The following is a 21,351-nucleotide window of genomic DNA, read 5'->3' on the forward strand; positions in this document are numbered from 1 at the left end:
TTAGATAAACTCAGTCCGTTCTCACTGGGACGGAGATTGAGAGGTGACCTGATAGAGGTTTACAAGATTATGAGGGGCCTGGACAGAGTGGATCGTCAGATGCTCGATCTAGGGTAGGAGAGTCAAGTACTAGGGACATAGGTTTAAAGTGCGTGGGGGAAAGTTTAGAACTGATGTGCGAGGTAAGTTTTTTACACAGAGGGTGGTAAATATATAGAACACGCTGCCTGGGGAGCGGGTGGGAGCCGGTACGATAGCGGCATTTAAGGGACATCTAGACAAATATATGAATAGGGTGAGAATGGAAGGATACAGACTCTAAGTGCAGACGGTTTTAGTTTAGACGGGCAGCATGGTCAGCGCAGGCTTGGAGGGCCGAAGGGCCTGTTCCTGTGCTATATTGTTCTTTGTTCTTTGAGTCGCGAATGGTGCTGAACATTGTGCAGTCATCTGCAAATATCCCCACTTCTGACCTTATGATGGAAGGCAGGTCGTTGATGAAGCAGCTGAAGATGGTTGGGCCGAGGACACTACCCTGAGGAACTCCTGCAGTGATGTCCTGGAGCTGAGATGATTGACCTCCAACTACCACAACCATCTTCCTTTGTGCCGGGTATGACTCCAACCAGCGGAGAGATTTCCCCCTGATTCCCATTGACTCCAGTCGAGCTCGGGCCCCTTGATGCCGCACTCGGTCAAATGGTGCCTTGATGTCAAAGGGCAGTCACTCTCACATCACCTCTGTAATTCAGCTTGTCATGTGAGAGTACCTTTAAGAAATGGGTGTTTATTACTGCAGTGATGTCAGAGAGTGGGTGGATCTGGGCTGTCAGCTTTTTACTTTCGCTTTAGGCGTTTGCTGCAGGGTGGGTTTGGTTTCGTTTTAGTTTTGGAGAAGCTGCAAGCACAGCAGGATGTGTGTGAATCTCTGCAAGCTTATGAGTGTCCATTTGCTGATTTCAATGTGGTAACTACTGTTCTCAGTAGTGAAGTTAAACCTGATGTCTTTCTGTAAAATGGTGTTTTTAAGTCTTATGGATGTTAAAAGGAAAGCTTAAAGGATTAACTTAGTGTTGTATTTTTTGGGGGTTGTATTTGAATTGATGGTTGCTAAGATGTTCATTGTATGTTTTAAAAAGGTTAACTTGAGTTCATAGAATAAACATTGTTTTGCTTTAAAAAATACTTTTCCATTTCTGCTGTACCACACCTGTAGAGTGGGCTGTGTGCTCCCCAAACCACAATCTAGTAAAAGTTGTGGGTCAGGTGAGCCACACTTTGGGGTTCTTTAACCCCTGGCCCATAATAAGCTCTTTTGTCCACATTTGAACCAAGGCTGTAATGAGGTCAGGAGCTGAGTGACCCTGGCAGAACCCAATCGGAGCGTCAGTGAGCAGGTTATTGCTGAGGAATTGCTACTTGATATCACTGTTTTTTAAAATAAATATTTTTTATTGGGTTTTTGAACAAAATATATTTACCGTTATGTACACAGGATAAGAGACATATATATGCACATATATAGAAGAGAAGGTCACATCCAAACATACCAAAGAAAAGAAAATAGTAAATAATAAAAAAAATAATAAAAAGTTAATTAGAATAACTGGTAGGGGATTGTGCACCAGCTCAACAGCAGCAACTCTGTACACCTGGCAAAATTATTTACAACACATAAGTGGGCGACTGTTGGTGGGGGGGAGGGAGGGGGGGGGGGGGGGGGTGGAGACTGGGGAGGTGAATATACATTCGGGTGCCAGAGAAATAATTACATGGAGAAAATCAAATTCGCCATCCGAGGGTCAGACGACGGCTTCCACAGAACGTGGGAGCCATTCATGCGACTGTTCCGGGACCTGTTTGTGGCCAACGTACAAGAGGAAGAATAGCTGGATGGCCAAGAATCAGGGGAAAGTAGTCAAGGCATGAGAGGAAGAGATAGACCGGGAGGGCAGCCGGGGGGGGGGGGGGGGGGGGGGGGGAGCGGGAGGGTGGGGGGGGGGGGGAAGCAAGGGAGGAAACCAGGGAGGTGGGGGGGAGGCAGGGGATTGAGACCGGGAAGGAAGGCACGGGATACAATAACGAACACGGCATCTCCAGGAGCCGGGAACGAGGAGAATAAAGACGGAAGACGGGAGGAACGGCAGAAGAGGAGATGAGGGCGAGACGGCAACGACATCCTTCCAGGAGAAGGAACTCACAACACCAACCCCAAACCCATTTGAGTACTGACTTCACTGTTGATGACTCCTTCCATCACTTTGCTGATGATGGAGAGCAGACTAACAGGGCGATAATTGGCTGGGTTGGATTCGCCCTGTTTCTTGTCTACAGGGCACAGTTGGGCAATTTTCCACAGCCTGCCAACAACGCCCCATGCTGAATTTGTGAGTTGGGTGGGCCTTCGTCTTCCATCCCTCGAGTGGAGGATGTCCACCCTGTCCGCCAGTGCATTGAGTGATACCTCGAGGAATGCATTGATGACTCTGGCTGCCTGTGCTCCCCAGGTTTGGTATGCCACTTCTTTCTTCAAAGGTAGATGAGGGATGAACGAGTTTCTGTCTGGACACCTCATTAAATAAGGACATGGCGGCAGCTTGTGCATCATCCTTCACCTGACTGAGCAATTCATCAAGAAATCTCGGAGTGCATCATTCAGCATCGTGCGATTTGGTGAGATCCCACTGGGCTCCATTAAGGGAAACACGCTTGTTTCCCGCCCCAACTCCAGGATTTGACTTTGATTAATGTCGCATCGATCTCATAGAATCCCATTCGGCCCATCGAGTCTGCACCAACCCTCCAAAAGAACACTCTGCCTCGGCCAAATCCCCCACCCTATCCCATAACACCGCGCGTTAATCACGGCCAATCCACCTAATCTGCACATCTTTGGACTGTGGGAGGAAACCGGAGCACCCGGAGGAAACCCACGCAGACACGGGGGGGAAAGTGCAGACTCCGCACAGACAGTGACCCAAGCCAGGAATCGAACCTGGGACCCTGGAGCTGTGAAGCAGCCATGCCGAAGACTGTACCACTGTGCTATCCCAAGGAAAATCCTTATCAAAAGCCAGAAGCAGGAATGGGCCATTCATCAAGCCTGCTGTGCCATGCAGTGAGCCATGGCTGATTTTGGACCTGTTTCCCACATCCTTTGTGATCAAAAGTCTCTATCCCAGCAATAAATAAATTCAACAATTGAGCTTCCACAGCCTTCTGTGCTGGAGAATTCCAAAGATTCACAACACATTGAGTGAAGTAATTTCTCTTCATCGCAGTCCTAAATGATTGGCCACTTTTCCTGACACCAAGGGCGAGATTCTCCGCACTCCCGACGGTGCGGAGAATAGCGTGGCTCGTTAAATTTTACGGCCACGCTGTTCCGACACCCTCCCGCTATTCTCTCCCCCCCCCCCCCCCCCCCACGCCCAACTCCCGATACGAATCGCTGCCGCCGTTTTTTTACGGCCAGCAGCGATTCTCAGCTGATCGATGGGCCGAGTTCCCAGCCCTTTACGGCTGTTTTTACGAACGGCAAACACACCTGGTCTGGCCGTTCGTAAAAACGGCCGTAAACTCTCGATTTTTAAAACCATGGCACCGATTGGCACGGCAGTACCACGGCCGTGCCAAGGGTGCCATGGGCCCGCGATCGGTGGGCACCGATCGCGGGCAGCGGGCCCGATGCCCGCGCACTCTTTGTCCCTCCGCCGCCCCGCTGTATCACTTCGCGGGGCGGCTGAGGGGCATCCCGGCCCGCGCATGCGCGGGTTTCGCGCAAATGCGCGATGATGTCATCTGCGCATGCGCGGGTTGGAGTCTTCCAATCCGCGCATGCGCGGCTGACGTCATATGACGCGTCAGCCGGTGCTAACTCTGGCAAGCGGGCTTAACGAAATTCGTTAAGCCCGCGATGCCGGAGTTTACGGCGTCGGCATGCTAGCCCCGACCGGGGACCAGAATCGGTTCCCGGTCGGGAAGGGGGGGGGGTCTGGCGTCAAACCTGCCCGGATTTGACACCAGCCTTACGATTTCTCCCCATATGGGAGAATCGCGCCCCATGTCCTGGTGTTTCAAATTTCCCGACCAGCGGAAACAATCTGTCAGTGGCCACCCTATCTAACTTCTTCAGAATCTGCTGTACTTCAGTGAGGTCACCTCAAATTCAGCTAAACTCCAGAGAATATCGGCCCAGTTTACTCAGCTTCTCAATATAGTCTAACCCCCCCCCCCGGTAGCCTGGCCCACGATCGGAGCCCACCAATCCACGGGCGGGCCTGTGCCATGGGGGCACTCTTTCCCTCTGCGCCGGCCGCTGTAAAGCTCCTACGATGGGTGGCACGGAGAAGAAACGCCCTGCGTATGCGCTGGCATCACGCCCACGGTTCTGCGCATGCGCCAACTCGAGCCAGCCGGCGGAGGCCCTTTGGCGCCGGTTGGTGTGGCACCAACCCCTCCAGCATCGGCCTAGCTTCCGAAAGATTCCGCACCTTCCTGGGGCGGCCCTACGCCGGAGTGCTTCACGCCACTCCTTCGCGCCGGTACAGCCCACCCCACCACCACCCCAAAACTGCGCACAGTATTCCAGATGTGGTCCCACCAAAGCCTTGTACCGTTTTTTTGTTCTTGGGATGTGGGTATCGCTGGCAGAGCCAGCATTTATCGCCCACCCCTCACTGCCCCTTGACCCGAGCTGTATGCTCGGCCATTTCAGTGGGGCTAATTAAGAGTCATCTGCATCTCTGTGTGGGTCTGGAGTCACATGTAGGCCAGACTGGGTAAGGACGGCAGATTTCTTTTCCTGAAGGACATTAATGAACCAGATGGGTTTTTATAACAATTGACAATGGTTTCATGGTCATCATTAGACTTTCAATTCCAGGTTATTATTAAATTCAAATTTCACCTCCTGCCGTGGTGGGATTTGAACCGGGGTCCCCTTGGTCTGTGTATTCCAAGCCCAGTGATAATATCACTATGCCAACTCCATAGTTGGCATAGGGGCTGGTTTAGCGCACTGGGCTAAATCGCTGGCTTTTAAAGCATACTAAGCAGGCCAGCAGCACGGTTCGATTCCCGTACCAGCCTCCCCGGACAGGCGCCGGAATGTGGCGACTAGGGGCTTTTCACAGTAACTTCATTGAAGCCTACTCGTGACAATAAGCCATTTTCATTTCATTTCATTTAATTTTCATGCTAGAATTCTGTATTCCTTGTACAAGACACCCAATTCTCCTTGAACAGGGGCGGCACGGTGGCACAGAGGTTGAAAAATCAAAATCGTTTATTGTCACAATAAGGCTTCAAATTAAGTTACTGTGAAAAGCCCCTAGTCGCCACATTCCGGCGCCTGTTCGGGGAGGCTGGTACGGGAATTGAACCCGCGCTGCTGGCCTTGGTCTGCTTTATAAGGCAGCTATTTAGCCAATTATGCTAAACCAGGCCCTCGGTTAGCACTGCTGCCTCAGGGTGCCGAGGACCCGGGTTCAATCCCGGCCCCGGGTCACTGTCCGCGTGGAGTTCGCACATTCTCCCCCTATCTGCATGGGTCTCGGAGATGTGCAGGCGAGGTCAATTGGCCACACTAAATTGTCCCTCAATTGGAAAAATTACAAAAAAGTCTTGTTAAACATCAACAGTCAAAAGTTTCACACTTTCAAAAAATATTCTGATGTTCGATGCGTATCACATGATACTCTTCCTTTCATCTTGTTGTCCACTCACTTAACCTGTCTGTCTCTTAGCAGCGTCTCTGTGTCCTCCCAACAGCTCACATTTACACCCAACTACATTATCAGCATTGTGTAAATCACTAATATTGTGAGGCTCCAGAACTGATCCACGTTATACCCTGCAAGGGAACTGTGAGGCAGGTCGTGATAGGCCTCAAACAGACGTAGGCCTGTCGGTGTGAGCACTCTGAATCTGCCTTTATCAAGGAAGATGCTGCCCAAGTTTTGGTGAAAGAGGAGATGGTTTAGGCATGTGATAAATGAAAAATTGATAAGTCACCAAGAACAGATCAGATGCGTCCTCGGATACAGAGGGAAATAAGGGTGGAAATTGGTGAGGATTTTTCCATCCTCCTTCAAGGGAGTGGAGGTGCCAAACTGTGGAATTGTTAGATTACGCCCTTGTTCAAAAAAATTCATGGGATGATAAGCCCAACATTTACAAGCCTAAACGTTGGCGTGTAGGGGCAAGCCTTGAGGGGTATAGATTTGTATTTGTATTTTGTTTATTCTCACTTGTACCGAGGTACAGTGAAAAGTATTTTTCTATGAGCAGCTCAGCAGATCATTAAGTACATGAAAAGAAAAGGAAATAAAAGACAATACATAATAGGGAAACAGAGAGGTTAGTAATAATGTTAGTCTTAGAATTAAATTTTAAAAGATTAGAACGATTGTAAGTTAAGTAAAAAGCGGATCTGTGAGGGAGACCTCGCAGAGAGTCGCTGTGCTCTGGCGCCATCTTGTGCAATAGATGTCTCATTTGTACTCAGTTGGGATAATAAATGGATCACCTCAAACAACTCTATCTGCCTTATCGATATTCGCAAACAGTTCTGTTAGGCCATCCCAATCTGAAAAAATCATGGTACACAGCTGGTGGAACAGTGATGTGAAAATTGAGTGGAATTGTTCAGTGACCTCGAATGAAGGATACACAATGAGGTGGATGGAGGAAGACAGAGCAGACTGAACAATGACCATCAGTAACAACACAGTAAAGAACTGAATGATTACCTAGGCCTGTGTCGCTCATAGGCCCACTGTCAATGCTGCCACCTGCCCCAGGAGTTTTGCAAAGTGGAGGAGCCCAGCCTTCATCACAGTGACAGTTGTCATGGCTGTTACAAACCTGAAACAAAACACACAGCGGTTAACGTTTCTGAATTGGGAGGAGATAGATTTACACAAAGGGACATGGTGAAGAAGTTCAGAGAGACAGAAATGGAGTCAAAGAGAGGAATGGTCCAGGAGCTGGAGTTTTATCAGCGATGGTCAGGAGGCAGTCAGCAGGGTGCCAGGACCTCAGCGCTGGGAGGGACCCTGGGTCCCAACATCCCCTGTTACTTTACCAATGACGTTCTGCCAATAAAAGATTCAGGGGTTGGGGCTGTCCACTGATTATTCCCCAGTGTTCAGCTCCTACCATCTGGGTGGTGTCCAGACCTGGACAGATAGTTGGAGATAACTTAGAATGGCCCCAATGTTCCTGCAATTTAAGGAATGAGGGAGGGGAAGACAAGGTGAGTGTGTGAGGGTGGCTAGATAGGGGAGGGAGAGGAAGGCATGAGGTGAGGGTGGCTGGATAGGGGAGGGAGAGGAAGGCATGAGGTGAGGGTGGCTGGATAGGGGAGGGAGAGGAAGGCAGGAGGTGAGGGTGGCTAGATAGGGGAGGGAGAGGAAGGCAGGAGGTGAGGGTGGCTAGATAGGGGAGGGAGAGGAAGGCAGGAGGTGAGGGTGACTGGATAGGGGAGGGAGAGGAAGGCAGGAGGTGAGGGTGGCTGGATAGGGGAGGGAGAGGAAGGCAGGAGGTGAGGGTGGCTGGATAGGGGAGGGAGAGGAAGGCAGGAGGTGAGGGTGGCTAGATAGGGGAGGGAGAGGAAGGCAGGAGGTGAGGGTGGCTGGATAGGGGAGGGAGAGGAAGGCAGGAGGTGAGGGTGGCTGGATAGGGGAGGGAGAGGAAGGCAGGAGGTGAGGGTGGCTAGATAGGGGAGGGAGAGGAAGGCAGGAGGTGAGGGTGGCTAGATAGGGGAGGGAGAGGAAGGCAGGAGGTGAGGGTGGCTGGATAGGGGAGGGAGAGGAAGGCAGGAGGTGAGGGTGGCTAGATAGGGAAGGGAGAGGAAGGCAGGAGGTGAGGGTGGCTGGATAGGGGAGGGAGAGGAAGGCAGGAGGTGAGGGTGGCTGGATAGGGGAGGGAGAGGAAGGCAGGAGGTGAGGGTGGCTGGATAGGGGAGGGAGAGGAAGGCAGGAGGTGAGGGTGGCTGGATAGGGGAGGGAGAGGAAGGCTGGATGTGAGGTTGTGAGGGTGGCTGGATAGGGGAGGGAGAGGAAGGCAGGAGGTGAGGGTGTGAGGGTGAGTGGAGAGGGGAGGGAGGGGAAGGCTGGAGGTGAGGGTGGCTGGATAGGGGAGGGAGAGGAAGGCAGGAGGTGAGGGTGGCTGGATAGGGGAGGGAGAGGAAGGCAGGAGGTGAGGGTGGCTGTATAGGGGAGGGAGAGGAAGGCTGGAGGGGAGGGTGTGAGGGTGGCTGGATAGGGGAGGGAGGGGAAGGCAGGAGGTGAGGGTGTGAGGGTGAGTGGAGAGGGGAGGGAGAGGAAGGCTGGAGGTGAGGGTGTGAGGGTGGCTGGATAGGGGAGGGAGAGGAAGGCAGGAGGTGAGGGTGGCTGGATAGGGGAGGGAGAGGAAGGCAGGAGGTGAGGGTGGCTGGATAGGGGAGGGAGGGGAAGGCTGGAGGTGAGTGGAGAGGGGAGGGAGGGGGAGGCTGGAGGTGAGGGTGTGAGGGTGAGTGGAGAGGGGAGTGGAGAGGGGAGGGAGGGGAAGGCTGGAGGTGAGGGTGTGAGGGTGGCTGGATAGGGGAGGGAGAGGAAGGCTGGAGGTGAGGGTGGCTGGATAGGGGAGGGAGAGGAAGGCAGGAGGTGAGGGTGTGAGGGTGAGTGGAGAGGGGAGGGAGGGGAAGGCTGGAGGTGAGGGTGGCTGGATCGGGGAGGGAGAGGAAGGCAGGAGGTGAGGGTGTGAGGGTGGCTGGATAGGGGAGGGAGAGGAAGGCAGGAGGTGAGGGTGTGAGGGTGGCTGGATCGGGGAGGGAGAGGAAGGCAGGAGGTGAGGGTGTGAGGGTGGCTGGAACGGGGAGGGAGAGGAAGGCAGGAGGTGAGGGTGTGAGGGTGGCTGGATAGGGGAGGGAGAGGAAGGCAGGAGGTGAGGGTGTGAGGGTGAGTGGAGAGGGGAGGGAGAGGAAGGCTGGAGGTGAGGGTGTGAGGGTGAGTGGAGAGGGGAGGGAGGGGAAGGCTGGAGGTGAGGGTGTGAGGGTGGCTGGATAGGGGAGGGAGAGGAAGACTGGAGGTGAGGGTGTGAGGGTGAGTGGAGAGGGGAGGGAGGGGAAGGCTGGAGGTGAGGGTGAGTGGAGAGGGGAGGGAGGGGAAGGCTGGAGGTGAGGGTGTGAGGGTGGCTGGATAGGGGAGGGAGAGGAAGGCAGGAGGTGAGTGTGTGAGGGTGGCTGGATCGAGGAGGGAGAGGAAGGCAGGACGTGAGGGTGGCTGGATAGGGGAGGGAGAGGAAGGCAGGAGGTGAGGGTGGCTGGATAGGGAAGGGAGGGGAAGGCTGGAGGTGAGGGTGGCTGGATAGGGGAGGGAGAGGAAGGCAGGAGGTGAGGGTGTGAGGGTGAGTGGAGAGGGGAGGGAGGGGAAGGCTGGAGGTGAGGGTGGCTGGATAGGGGAGGGAGAGGAAGGCAGGAGGTGAGGGTGTGAGGGTGAGTGGAGAGGGGAGGGAGAGGAAGGCAGGAGGTGAGGGTGTGAGGGTGGCTGGATAGGGGAGGGAGAGGAAGGCAGGAGGTGAGGGTGTGAGGGTGGCTGGATAGGGGAGGGAGGGGAAGGCTGGAGGTGAGGGTGTGAGGGTGGCTGGATAGGGGAGGGAGGGGAAGGCTGGAGGTGAGGGTGTGAGGGTGGCTGGATAGGGGAGGGAGAGGAAGGCAGGAGGTGAGGGTGTGAGGGTGAGTGGAGAGGGGAGGGAGAGGAAGGCTGGAGGTGAGGGTGTGAGGGTGGCTGGATAGGGGAGGGAGAGGAAGGCAGGAGGGGAGGGTGTGAGGGTGGCTGGATAGGGGAGGGAGAGGAAGGCAGGAGGTGAGGGTGTGAGGGTGAGTGGAGAGGGGAGGGAGGGGAAGGCAGGAGGTGAGGGTGTGAGGGTGGCTGGATAGGGGAGGGAGAGGAAGGCAGGAGGTGAGGGTGGCTGGAGAGGGGAGGGGGAGGAAGGCAGGAGGTGAGGGTGTGAGGGTGAGTGGAGAGGGGAGGGAGGGGAAAGCTGGAGGTGAGGGTGCGTGGAGAGGGGAGGGAGGGGAAGGCTGGAGGTGAGGGTGTGAGGGTGGCTGGATCGGGGAGGGAGAGGAAGGCTGGAGGTGAGGGTGTGAGGGTGAGTGGAGAGGGGAGGGAGGGGAGGGAGGGGAAGGCAGGAGGTGAGGGTGTGAGGGTGGCTGGATAGGGGAGGGAGGGGAAGGCAGGAGGTGAGGGTGGCTGGATAGGGAGGGAGAGGAAGGCAGGAGGGTAGGGTGTGAGGGTGGCTGGATAGGGGAGGGAAAGGAAGGCAGGAGGTGAGGGTGTGAGGGTGAGTGGAGAGGGGAGGGAGGGGAAGGCTGGAGGTGAGGGTGTGAGGGTGAGTGGAGAGGGGAGGGAGGGGAAGGCTGGAGGTGAGGGTGGCTGGAGAGGGGAGGGAGAGGAAGGCTGGAGGTGAGGGTGTGAGGGTGAGTGGAGAGGGGAGGGAGGGTTAGGCTGGAGGTGAGGGTGTGAGGGTGGCCGGATAGGGGAGGGAGAGGAAGGCTGGAGGTGAGGGTGTGAGGGTGAGTGGAGAGGGGGGCAGGTTAAGTAGGGGAGGGGGAATGTCTCAGGGGCAGAGTCAGTGGTGTCACAGTGGGGTGTTGGGGGAAAGCACAGTGTCCAGGTGATAGGATGGAACAGACACAGTCTGAGGGGGATGGCAAGTGTGACAATGCCCAGAGTGAGGATTTGGTTGGTGATGTGTTCATGTGTGGAGCGGTTCCGTGTTGATTAGATAATGGGAGGACACAGGGTCAGGGTGGGCCTGGGGTTAGTCACAGCTGTTGACTCTGAGTGGGGGATGGTATGTGGAGTGGATTGCCATAGGGTCCAGGGTATTGTGTCAGGTTCAAGGGTGATGGAGGCAAACGGAAAGGTGACATTGGGGGAGGTCAAGGGTGGTGGGGGGAATCTATAGAATCCCTCCAGCTCAGAAGGGGACTATTCAGCCCATCGAGTCTGCACCGACCCTCCGAAAGAACATCCTATCCAGACCAACATTCCCCAACTACCCCATACCCAACCTGACCTCTAACCTTTTGGACACTAAGGGGCAATTTAGCCTGGCCAATCCACCTAAGCTGCATATCTTTGGACTGTGGGAGGAACACAGAGCTCCCGGAGGAAACCCACGCACACACGGGGAGAACGTGCAGACTCCGTACAGTCAGCCAAGGCTGCAATTGAACCCGGGTCCTTGGAGCTGTGAGGCTGCAGTGCTAATCACTGTGCCAGTGAAGCTGGTGTGCGATGGGTGTAATATCCTGCATGGGGCCTACAGGGTGGGAAAACCTGTCTTCCCCGGTGCTCCTTACTAAATACCAGTTCCACACTAGGGGCGGGTAACTCAATTACTCAAAGTATATAAGGTTGGCCAGTGAGGCAGCCACCAAGGAGGGGGTCTGTGGAGAATTGGATACATTGTTTGTAGATAAAGCTTCATTCTTATTTTTACCCAGTGTGGACTTCCCGTGTCCTTATTGAACTGGCGACGAGGAGTAAGCTGGTTTGTTGTCGATGCTGTGACCGACTCAGCTGAGCCACCTCCCTGATTTTCTGGTACAAGGGATGGAAGCGAACGATTCGGGGGTCAGATGGCATTCCTGGGGCCCGGACTGATTGCCGCAGCAACTCTGGCTTCAGGCCGAACAGCCGGACATGGAGACGTGCAGTGTCCCCGTACTCGGCAGAACACCAATCCAGCCCGTGTGCTATATGTGGAGGCTGGTCTCGTTACCGCCGGCAACAGAAAGGCCAGAGCTCCAGGCACCCCGGCTGAGGTAGGCGCCAGGCCCTGGGCCTCACACCTGGATGAGCCAGAAGAGGCCGAGGAGGGCACTGAGATGCAGCTGAATTGTTTGACGGTGCCCCATATTCCTGATCCTATCCAATTGAACGGTCACATGCTGCACATGGAGCTGGATACAGAAGTGGTCGTGTCTCTGGTGGCACTTTGATCTTACCAAACGAGGAGTGCACGCTTTGTCTTTGGCTGGCATGGCGGCTCGTTTGGCCTCTTTTTTCAGGGGAAACGACTGAATATTGTGGGGTCCACCCTCACCCCAGGCGGTTTATGGGAGCCAATCAGTGCGCCATCCTCTCGTTGTTGTGCAGGGAAGAGGCCCTAGCCTGCTGGGCCGTGATTGGCTGCACCAGCTGCATTTAGATTGGCTGAATATCTTCCAAGTGGGTCCCGGCGGTTTGTGTACGGAACTGAGCAACTTCCCGGCGGTTTTCCAGCCAGGGTTTGGTATCACGTTAAAGGGGCCGTGGCCAAAATCCAGGTGGGCCCGGCAACCCAGTCCCGATATTTCCGTGCTTGCTTGGTTCCCTATGCTAGAGTGGAGAAGGTTGAGCCCGCAGTTCAGCGTTTAGAAAGTTTGGGCATTATTCGGCCTGTGCGATTCGCTCAATCAGCGGTACCAGTGATCCCCCCATCATGAAGCTGGATAAGTCAGTCCACCTCTGCGGTGACAATAAATTAACAGTGAACACGGCTTTGAGATTGGACCATTACCCTTTACCTCGCATCGAGCATTTATATGCAACATTGACCGGTGGCTGGACATTGATGAAACTGGATGTGGACAACGTTTATCTACAGCTGGAGCTCAATAAATCCGCACAGACGTAAATCACGATTAATACGCAGAAGGGACTCCATGAGCACGTATGAGTTTCCTGAAGCCAGAGTTGCTGCGGCATTTCAGCGGGTCATGGAGAACATCCTGCGTGGTTTGCCAAGCGTTGCCATTTACTTAATGTGTTAGTCATCGGAACCATGGAACAAGAACATTTGCAGAACCTCAAGGTGAAATTGAAGGGGTTTTCTGAATATGGGATCCTCCTGTGCACGCAAAGGCATGTTTGAAATTAAATCAGTGGTGTATTTGGGATATCGGGTCACCCGAGACGACTTACGCCTGGTCGGCGAGAAGGAACGGGCAATCAGCAGCTCTTTTCTGGGATTAGTAAATTATTATGGGTGCTTTATTCTGAATCTCCCCCCCCCCCCCCCCCCCCCCCCAACATGCTTCAGAATAAACGCCAGCCTTGGGCTTGGGGCAAGGCCAGGATGCGGCAATTAACAATGTGAAGCGAGGGCGGCATGTGGCACAGTGGTTAGCACTGGGACTACAGCGCTGAGGACCCGGGTTCGAATCCCGGCCCTGGGTCACTGTCTGTGTGGAGTTTGCACATTCTCCCCGTGTCTGCGTGGGTTTCACCCCCACAACCCAATGCTGTGCAGGGTAGGCGGATTGGCCACGCTAAATTGGCCTTTAATTGGAAAGAAAAATAATTGGTTACTCTAAACTTTTGAAAAGACAAAGTGAAGCGCTGTTTGTCATCTTCAGGGCTGCTGACATATTTTGACTCCTCCAAACCATTGTGCAGCACATGCGATGCTTGACGGTGTGGCATTGGGGCCGTTTGGTCCCATCAAATGGACGATGCCCATTGCTGTCCTACATCTGGTGGCCAGGCTTGAACACGGATATCGAGACTTTGGGCCAGCGATGCTCCAGCTGTCCCAAGGGCACCGGAAGCTCTCCGCAGCGGCACCTCCGCAGCCTTGGGAGCGGCCGGGGGGCCCTGGGACCCGCACGCACACCAAATTCGCCGGCCCCTTCTTGGGTTTGATATTTCCCGTCCTGGAGGACTCCCACTCCACGTGGCTAGAGGCCCACAAGATGGCGACATTGGAGGTGACCCTTGGGCGATTTCATATTTCTTCTTCCACCCCACGGAATCCCGGAGGGGCTGGTGACGGATAACAGGAACTGTTTTATGAGTGAAGAGTTTGAGCAAAGTGAATCTCCACGTCCGCGCTGCTCCATTATAACCAGCATCAGGACAGTTTGGCAGAGTGGGCTGTGCAGACGGTTAAACAGGAGCTGAAGAAACAGACATCCGGTTCGATGGACACGAGACTTGCAAGACTCGTATTCTCACACAGGACCAGGCTGCACGCAGTAATTCATTGGGGTATCCTCCGCTGAGATGTTCATGGGTCGTAGGCTTCGTACACAACCGAGTTTGATTCTATTGGACATCAGTGCGAAGATACGTCATAAGCAAGGTTTACAAGGATGTTGCCCAGTTCGACGTCAAACCTCTTGGCCGCGTCACACCTGACAGCACAGTGTTCATTCATAACTTCAATGATGGTGCTCACTATCTCCGAGATTGTCATCGGTCAAACAGGACCAGTCTCTCACCAAGTTCGGGTGCAGGGTCAACAGCTGGTTCATTCTACAGAGCGATGCGATGCCAACAGCGGAAGTTCAATTCCCATACCTATGAAGACAGTTCCTTCTGAACCTTGCCTCTTGCCTGAGGTGTGGTGACCCTCAGGTTAAATGACCAGCAGTCAAAGCAAGACCAGCCCATAGTCCTCGCGGAGTATGGCGATTTTAGTTTCTTCAGTAGAGCATCTTCTTTAGAACCTAATTCTTCAACCCAACTTTTGGACATCTCTGTGCAACACGGTGTCAAACAATGGTGGCACGGTAGCACAGTGGTTAGCACTGTTGCCTCACAACGCCGGGGACCCAGGTTCAATTCCCGGCTTGGGTCACTGTCTATGCAGAGTCTGCACGTTCTCCCCGTGTCTGTGTGGGTTTCCTCTGGGTGCTCCGGGTTTCTCCCACAAATCCCGAAAGACGTGCTGTTAGGTGAATTGGACATTCTGAATTCTCCCTCTGTGTACCCGAACAGGCGCCGGAATGTGGCGACTAGGGGCTTTGCTCAGTAACTTCATTGCAGTGTAAATGCCTAATTGTGACAATAATAAAGATGATTATTAACCTTTTACACCAAATTAACCCAGTACAGCATGTGCACATGGTGCACACAAAGACGGCTTCAGGAGAAGGAAGCAGTCAATTACTTTGTAATTGAAGGATCAGGAATTAATAATCAGAAATTCATTAAAAGTCGGATATTTCTCCATCAGTTTTTCTTTAGAGGGAATGAAAGTGCTGTAACAGCTGGGAGGGGAAATGTCCTTGGCCTCCCTCCCTATCAGGAACACACACTGCCCTTGACAGTTGAGTCATTTTAATGAATGAGACTTTTGTAAAGACACCAAGATCTGAGACATGGCTTAAAGGAAGATACTTTTCAAAGTTTAAGGCAGCGTGCATTATTAGGCAGAACCAACAACTTTTACTCTTCTTTCCAAAAACACGGCGAAGTTGGGCTTATGATATAGTTTGAGTATAAAAAAGGGTTATGGGAAGCATAATCATGTCCATCAAGTGTGGAAGAGCCGGTTTACATCTTCAAGGATAGTTGAGCATTCTCCGATCAGTGAATAGTTTGTTTCCAACATTAGGGACAGGAGAGTATTGAGTCTGGTTAGAATACAATAGAATCTGTACAGAGGGAGGCCATTCAGCCTATCGAGTCTGCGTCAACACTCTGAAAGAGCACCCGACCTAGGCCTAATCCTCCGCAATGCCATAACCCCACCTAACCTTCGGACACCAAGGGGCAATTTAGCATGGCCAATCCACCTAACCTGCACGTCTGTGGACTGTGGGAGGAAACCGGAGCACCCGGTGGAAACCCACACACACACGGGGAGAACATGCAGACTCCACACAGTTACCCAAGGCCGGAATTGAACCCGGGTCCCTGGCGCTGTGAGGTAACTGTGCTAACCGCTGTGCCACCCCCACATAGTAGTGGAGATGCTTTGGTGACAGAATCACAAAAAAATACAGTGCGGAAAAGGCCCTTCAGCCCATCGCGTCTGCACGGTCACATGAAAGGCACTATGAAAGGGCAGCACGATAGCATTGTGGATAGCACAATTGCTTCACAGCTCCAGGGTCCCAGGTTCGATTCCCGGCTTGGGTCACTGTCTGTGTGGAGTCTGCACATCCTCCCCGTGTGTGCGTGGGTTTCCTCCGGGTGCTCCGGTTTCCTCCCACAGTCCAAAGATATGCAGCTTAGGTGGATTGGCCATGATAAATTGCCCCTTAGTGTCCAAAAGGTTAGAGATTAGGTGGGGTATGGGGTAGTTGGGGAATGTTGGTCTGGATAGGATGTTCTTTCGGAGGGTCGGTGCAGACTCGATAGGCTGAATAGTCCCCTTCTGAACTGGAGGGATTATATAGATTCCCCCCCACCACCCTTGACCTCCCCCAATGTCACCTTTCCGCTTGCCTGGCCATGGGAAATTGCCCTTAGTGTCCAAAATTGCCCTTAGTGTTGGGTGGGGTTACTGGGTTATGGGGATAGGGTGGCGGTGTTGACTTTGGGTAGGGTGCTCTTTCCAAGAGCCGGTGCAGCAGACTCGATGGGCTGAATGGCCTCCTTCTGCACTGTAAATTCTATGATAATAATGTTCCATCCCAGCAACATCTTGGTGAATCTCCTCTGCAACCCCCCCCCCCCCAGTGTCCCATGTGTCTTTTTCACCCCCCTATCAACCTGCCCATGTGCCTTCAGAGATCTCTGGGCAAACACACCAAGGGCCCTTTGTTGCTCGGAACTTCCCAGTGTCAGGCCATTCATTGAATATTTCCTCGTCAAATTCCTCCGGCGTCCAGCGAACTCCGGGCGCCTGAGGCACACGCGGCTGGGGCGCCGGAGAACCCCGCCCATTGTCTGCTCCCCATGGATTGATCACCCAATGGAAAGTGCAGCTGTCACGTTTTCACTGATGTGAGGATTTGTTTCTTCACACTGTTCCTCTCTGAGTTAGTGAATAAGTTTCTAAAGTTTTTGTACAATCAATGAACTTTGAGACCATTTATTAATTAGGTGTCAGAGTCTTTGCCTGATGGTTGTATCTGTGTCGAACTCACATAGTAGAAAGGGGAAATTTTGGTTCCAGTATTAGGTCATGCACAGTTAGATTTAAAACAGTGAAAACTGCAGGACAGAATCTGCTTCCTCCGCCCTCTGTGGTAGTGCATTCCACAACACAGCAAATAGCTGCTTTAAAACATTTCACTTGAAGAGCGACATGTCATAGAATCATAGCACTTACAGTGCAGAAGTAGGCTACTCGGCCCATCGAGTCTGCACTGGCTCTTGGAAAGAGCACCCTACCCAAGCCCACACCCCCACCCTATCCCCAAAACCCAACCCGACACTAAGGGCAATTTTGGACACTAAGGGCAATTTATCATGGCCAATCCACCTAACCCGCACATCTTTGGACTGTGGGAGGAAACCGGAGCACCCGGAGGAAACCCACGCAGACACGGGGAGAACGTGCAGACTCCGCACAGACAGTGACCCAGCCGGGAATCGAACCTGGGACCCTGGAGCTGTGAAGCAATTGTGCTAACCATTATGCTACCGTGCTGTCTGTGACTCCTCACTGTGACTGATGATCATTTCGATATCCCAAGCAAATCTCTCTTTAGCTTCACATAGTAATTGAACAACAGCAGTTCTTTATCCATCTTGGGGCAGCACGGTAGCACAGTGGTTACGGGTATGGGGTGGATACGTGGGCTTGAGTAGGGTGATCATTGCTCGGCACAACATCGAGGGCCGAAGGGCCTGTTCTGTGCTGTACTGTTCTATGTCTATGTCTATCTTCAGATAATTGAAACCTTCTATCAATGGTGACTCTGCATCCGTTGAAAGCATTTGAAACATTTTGGTGCCCAAAATAGAATACGATGCTCCATCTGAGGGGAAACCAATCAGCAGTAAGTTTAACTTGGCATTGCCATGACCTAATTCGCTGACTCCTTATATTCCCATCTCCTCAGTAAATGAGGGAGTTGGTGTGGTGGTGATGTCACTGGGTTGGTCATTCTGAGGCTCTGGGACATCAAACCCCAACCTGGTAGACGGTGGAATTTAAATTTGATTAATACATTTGGATTTGCAGTGGTTAGCACTGCTGCCTCACAGTGCCAGCGTCCCGGGTTCAATTCCAACCTCGGGTCACTATCTGTGTGGAGTTAACAATTTCTCCCGTGTGTGCGTGGGTTTCCTCCGGGTGCTCCGGTTTCCTCCCACAGTCCAAAGATGCACAGGTTAGGTGGATTGGCCGTGATAAGTTGCCCCTTCGTGTCCACAGGTTAGGTGGGGTTACAGGGAGTGGGCTTAGGGCGGGCGCTCAATCAGAGGGTCGGTCCAGACTCGACGGGCTGAATGGCCTCCGTCTGCTCTGCAGAAATTCAATGGTTCTTAACAGACAACAACAAATGAACTTATCAACATGACAAAAAGGGGAGGGATCATTTCATACCCCTTTACTATGGCACGTTTCATCACATTCTTCCACTTTGAGCTCACGCACATCTTGACACATGTTGTCAAAACAGATCTGTGAAATAGAGAATAAAAACCTTTTATCATTACTGACATTCAGATTAAAGAAATGACCTGGTAAGGGTCTCAAATGGTTGAACTCAAACTCTTCGGGAACACAGTATGAAGTCTTACAACACCAGGTTAAAGTCCAACATGTTTGTTTCAAACACGAGCTTTCGGAGCGCAGCTCCTTCCTCAGGTGAATGGAGAGGTAGGTTCCAGAAACGTATATACAAACAGAGTCAAAGATGCCAGACACTGCTTAGAATGCGAGCATTAGCAGGTGATTCAGTCTTTGCAGATCCAGAGATAGGGGTAACCCCTGGATAAAGAGGTCTTCAGAACAGGCATCCAGGCATTAAGATCAAGAGGGAGACTTCAGTGAGGTGAGTGGATTAGAAGGAAAATCTGCACAGAGGCAGTAGAGAAGCAGTTTCATGTGTAAAAGGTAAGTTTGCTCATGAAAATGGGAATTTATGAGAACAATTGAGCATCAGGAACAAGACTTGGTTGAGGGCTTATAGAACATAGAACAGTACAGCACAGAACAGGCCCTTCGGCCCTCAATGTTGTGCCGAGCAACGATCACCCTACTCAAACCCACGTATCCACCCAATACCCGTAACCCAACAACCCCCCCCCCTTAACCTTACTTTTTAGGACACTACGGGCAATTAATCATGGCCAATCCACCTAACCCGCACATCTTTGGACTGTGGGAGGAAACCGGAGCACCCGGAGGAAACCCACGCACAGACGGGGAGGACGTGCAGACTCCACACAGACAGTGACCCAGCCATGAATTGAACCTGGGACCCTGGAGCTGTGAAGCCTTTATGCTAACCACCATGCTACCGTGCTTGATATGTCGAAATGGCAAGCTTGCAGAAGAAAACTCGACAAAAGGTAGATTTTCAGTTGGAATCACAGAATTCCAGGAGACCATTGGGCCCATCGAGTCTGCACTGAACCTCCAAAGGAGTACTCCACCCAGACCCACTCCCCCACCCAATCCCCGTGACCCCGTCTAACCTTTGGACACTAAGGGGCAATTGATCACGGCCAATCCAACTCACCTGCACATCTTTGGACTGTGGGAGGAAACCGGAGCACCCGGAGGGAACCCACGCAGTCCCACAACCAAAGGATCAAAGTTGAGCAATCCAGCCGCATTCAGCCCCGAGTGGTGGGGGCTCAGCAAATCAGTGCAAAAAGATCAAGCTGAAGCAGCAACAGCCAGCAGTGATGAGTGGATGATCCGTCTTAGCGGCCTCCTTCCGAGGGACAGGCTCTGGCACTGTGCTGTGCAGTTGAGAGGGAGTTTCCCTGAGTGTCCTGAGAAATACCTCCGGATCCCACAACGTGACAGAGCCTCATGGCATCAGGTCAATTAGATCAGACATGGGCGAGGAAATCAGCTGCTGATTATCATGCAATTGACAAAGCTGAGTGAACGGACAAACACATGAATTAGAAGCAGGAGTGGGTGTAAAAATATGTGTATTGTAAGGAATACAAAGGCAAACGATAAGATGTTAATACTTCCCACCACCAGATGGAGGTAAGGAGCAGTCATAAAAATATCATGTGATTCCTGGGATTCTGGGATAAGGTGGTTAGGCGTGAGATAGGTTAGTTGCGTAGCTAAGAGATATCGTATTGTTTTATTTAATAACTTATTCCTTGTTGACTAGTTGGAATCTATAATTTAGTAGTGCAAGTAAATCAGCTTTGTTCAATAGCTCAGCTTGATGTTCTTTGTCCACACTATGTTCTCAAGACATCCTGATAGACCCAACAGAGAACATCACAAAGGCCACTCTGCCCCTCGAGCCTGCTCCACCATTCAGTCAAATCATGGCTGATCTGATTGTGACTTCAATCCCACATTCCTGCCAACCTTTCACCTCCTTGTTAATCAAGAATCTATCTCGCTCTGCCGTCAAAATATTGAAAGAACACTGCCTTCGAGATGGAGAGTTGCAGAGACTCACAACCCTCTGAGAGAATCTTTGTTTCTTTATCTGTGTCTTGAATAAGCGGCTCCTTATTTGTAAACAGTGACCCTTGGTTCTGGATTCTCCGACAAGAGGAAACATCCTCTCCGCATCCATCCTGTCAATATCGCTCAGGATCTTAAAGGTTCCCGTCAAGTTGCCTCTTACCCTTCTGAACTCCAGCAGATACCAACCCAATCTCTCTGTTACAGCCCCCAGTGGAGGTCCCAACACCAGGACCATACAATTTCTCATAACCCCCCCCCCCCCCCGCCAACCAAAATTTAAACTGCCCATTGATGCGCGATCAATGAACACAGAAACGAAGGAGTAGTCCAAATCGAAGGCTTTAATCTACAAGAAGTAAGCCCAGCAGCAGGAGTACAGAAATGGCCTGGCTGCTGGGAAACACGGGTTCTTATACTCCGCCTCGTAGGCGGAGCTACCTTCCTCCCGGCCAATGAGAGGACAACACTTTGGGCCAATGGGCAGCGAGCCTTCTACACCAACAGCAGCTCACACTCCCAGGTACTGTAATACCCCTAGTCATACTACCACATTCACCCCTTGTTGAGAAAGGAACTCGGGGGGAGGGTGAGGGGGGGTGCCTTTGTGAAGCTGGGGAATGAGAGAGGGGGGGTGTCCCGTGCGAGTGGGATAAGAGACTGGTAGTATGACTAGTGATGTGAGATCATACCTCTCCAACGGTGGCTGCCCACTGGCCCGTAACTATATACAGGGACGTGTTAGAACACGGTAACTATTTACAGAGTTGGAAACAAGAGAACAGTTCATATCGACTCGATCAGCCGATCGAAGGCCTTGGACATCCTCTGGGACCTGCGGAGCTTCGCTGGAGAAGTTACAGATGCGGGCGTCCGTGACTCCAGGAGCGATGATCCGGTCCTCGTGGCTGCGTCTGTACCCTGAGGCGGAGCTGGTGAGGGCCAGGCCATGGGGGTGGGGGGGGGGGGGGGGGGCGCGTCTGGTCCTTTAGGCGGCGCAGGTGAGGGGGTTGGCTGGGCAGGGAG

General features: G+C 52.6%; 1 protein-coding gene across 1 annotated transcript in view; it reads right to left on the bottom strand.

Moving 5' to 3' along the window:
- LOC119963795 (mucin-1-like) overlaps window positions 1–21,351 on the bottom strand; it is a 211,790-nt gene that overhangs the window by 178,857 nt on the left and 11,582 nt on the right. Inside the window, exons 2-3 of the mRNA XM_038793082.1 lie at window positions 18,259–18,336; window positions 6,753–6,867 (exon numbers count right to left, since the gene is read on the bottom strand). Of these exons, the coding sequence (XP_038649010.1) occupies window positions 6,753–6,867; window positions 18,259–18,321 (178 nt within the window). The 5' untranslated portion in view covers window positions 18,322–18,336. The remainder of the gene's footprint in view (window positions 1–6,752; window positions 6,868–18,258; window positions 18,337–21,351) is intronic.

The sequence above is a fragment of the Scyliorhinus canicula genome, chromosome 3 (assembly GCF_902713615.1).
Source record: "Scyliorhinus canicula chromosome 3, sScyCan1.1, whole genome shotgun sequence".
NCBI lineage: Eukaryota > Metazoa > Chordata > Chondrichthyes > Carcharhiniformes > Scyliorhinidae > Scyliorhinus > Scyliorhinus canicula.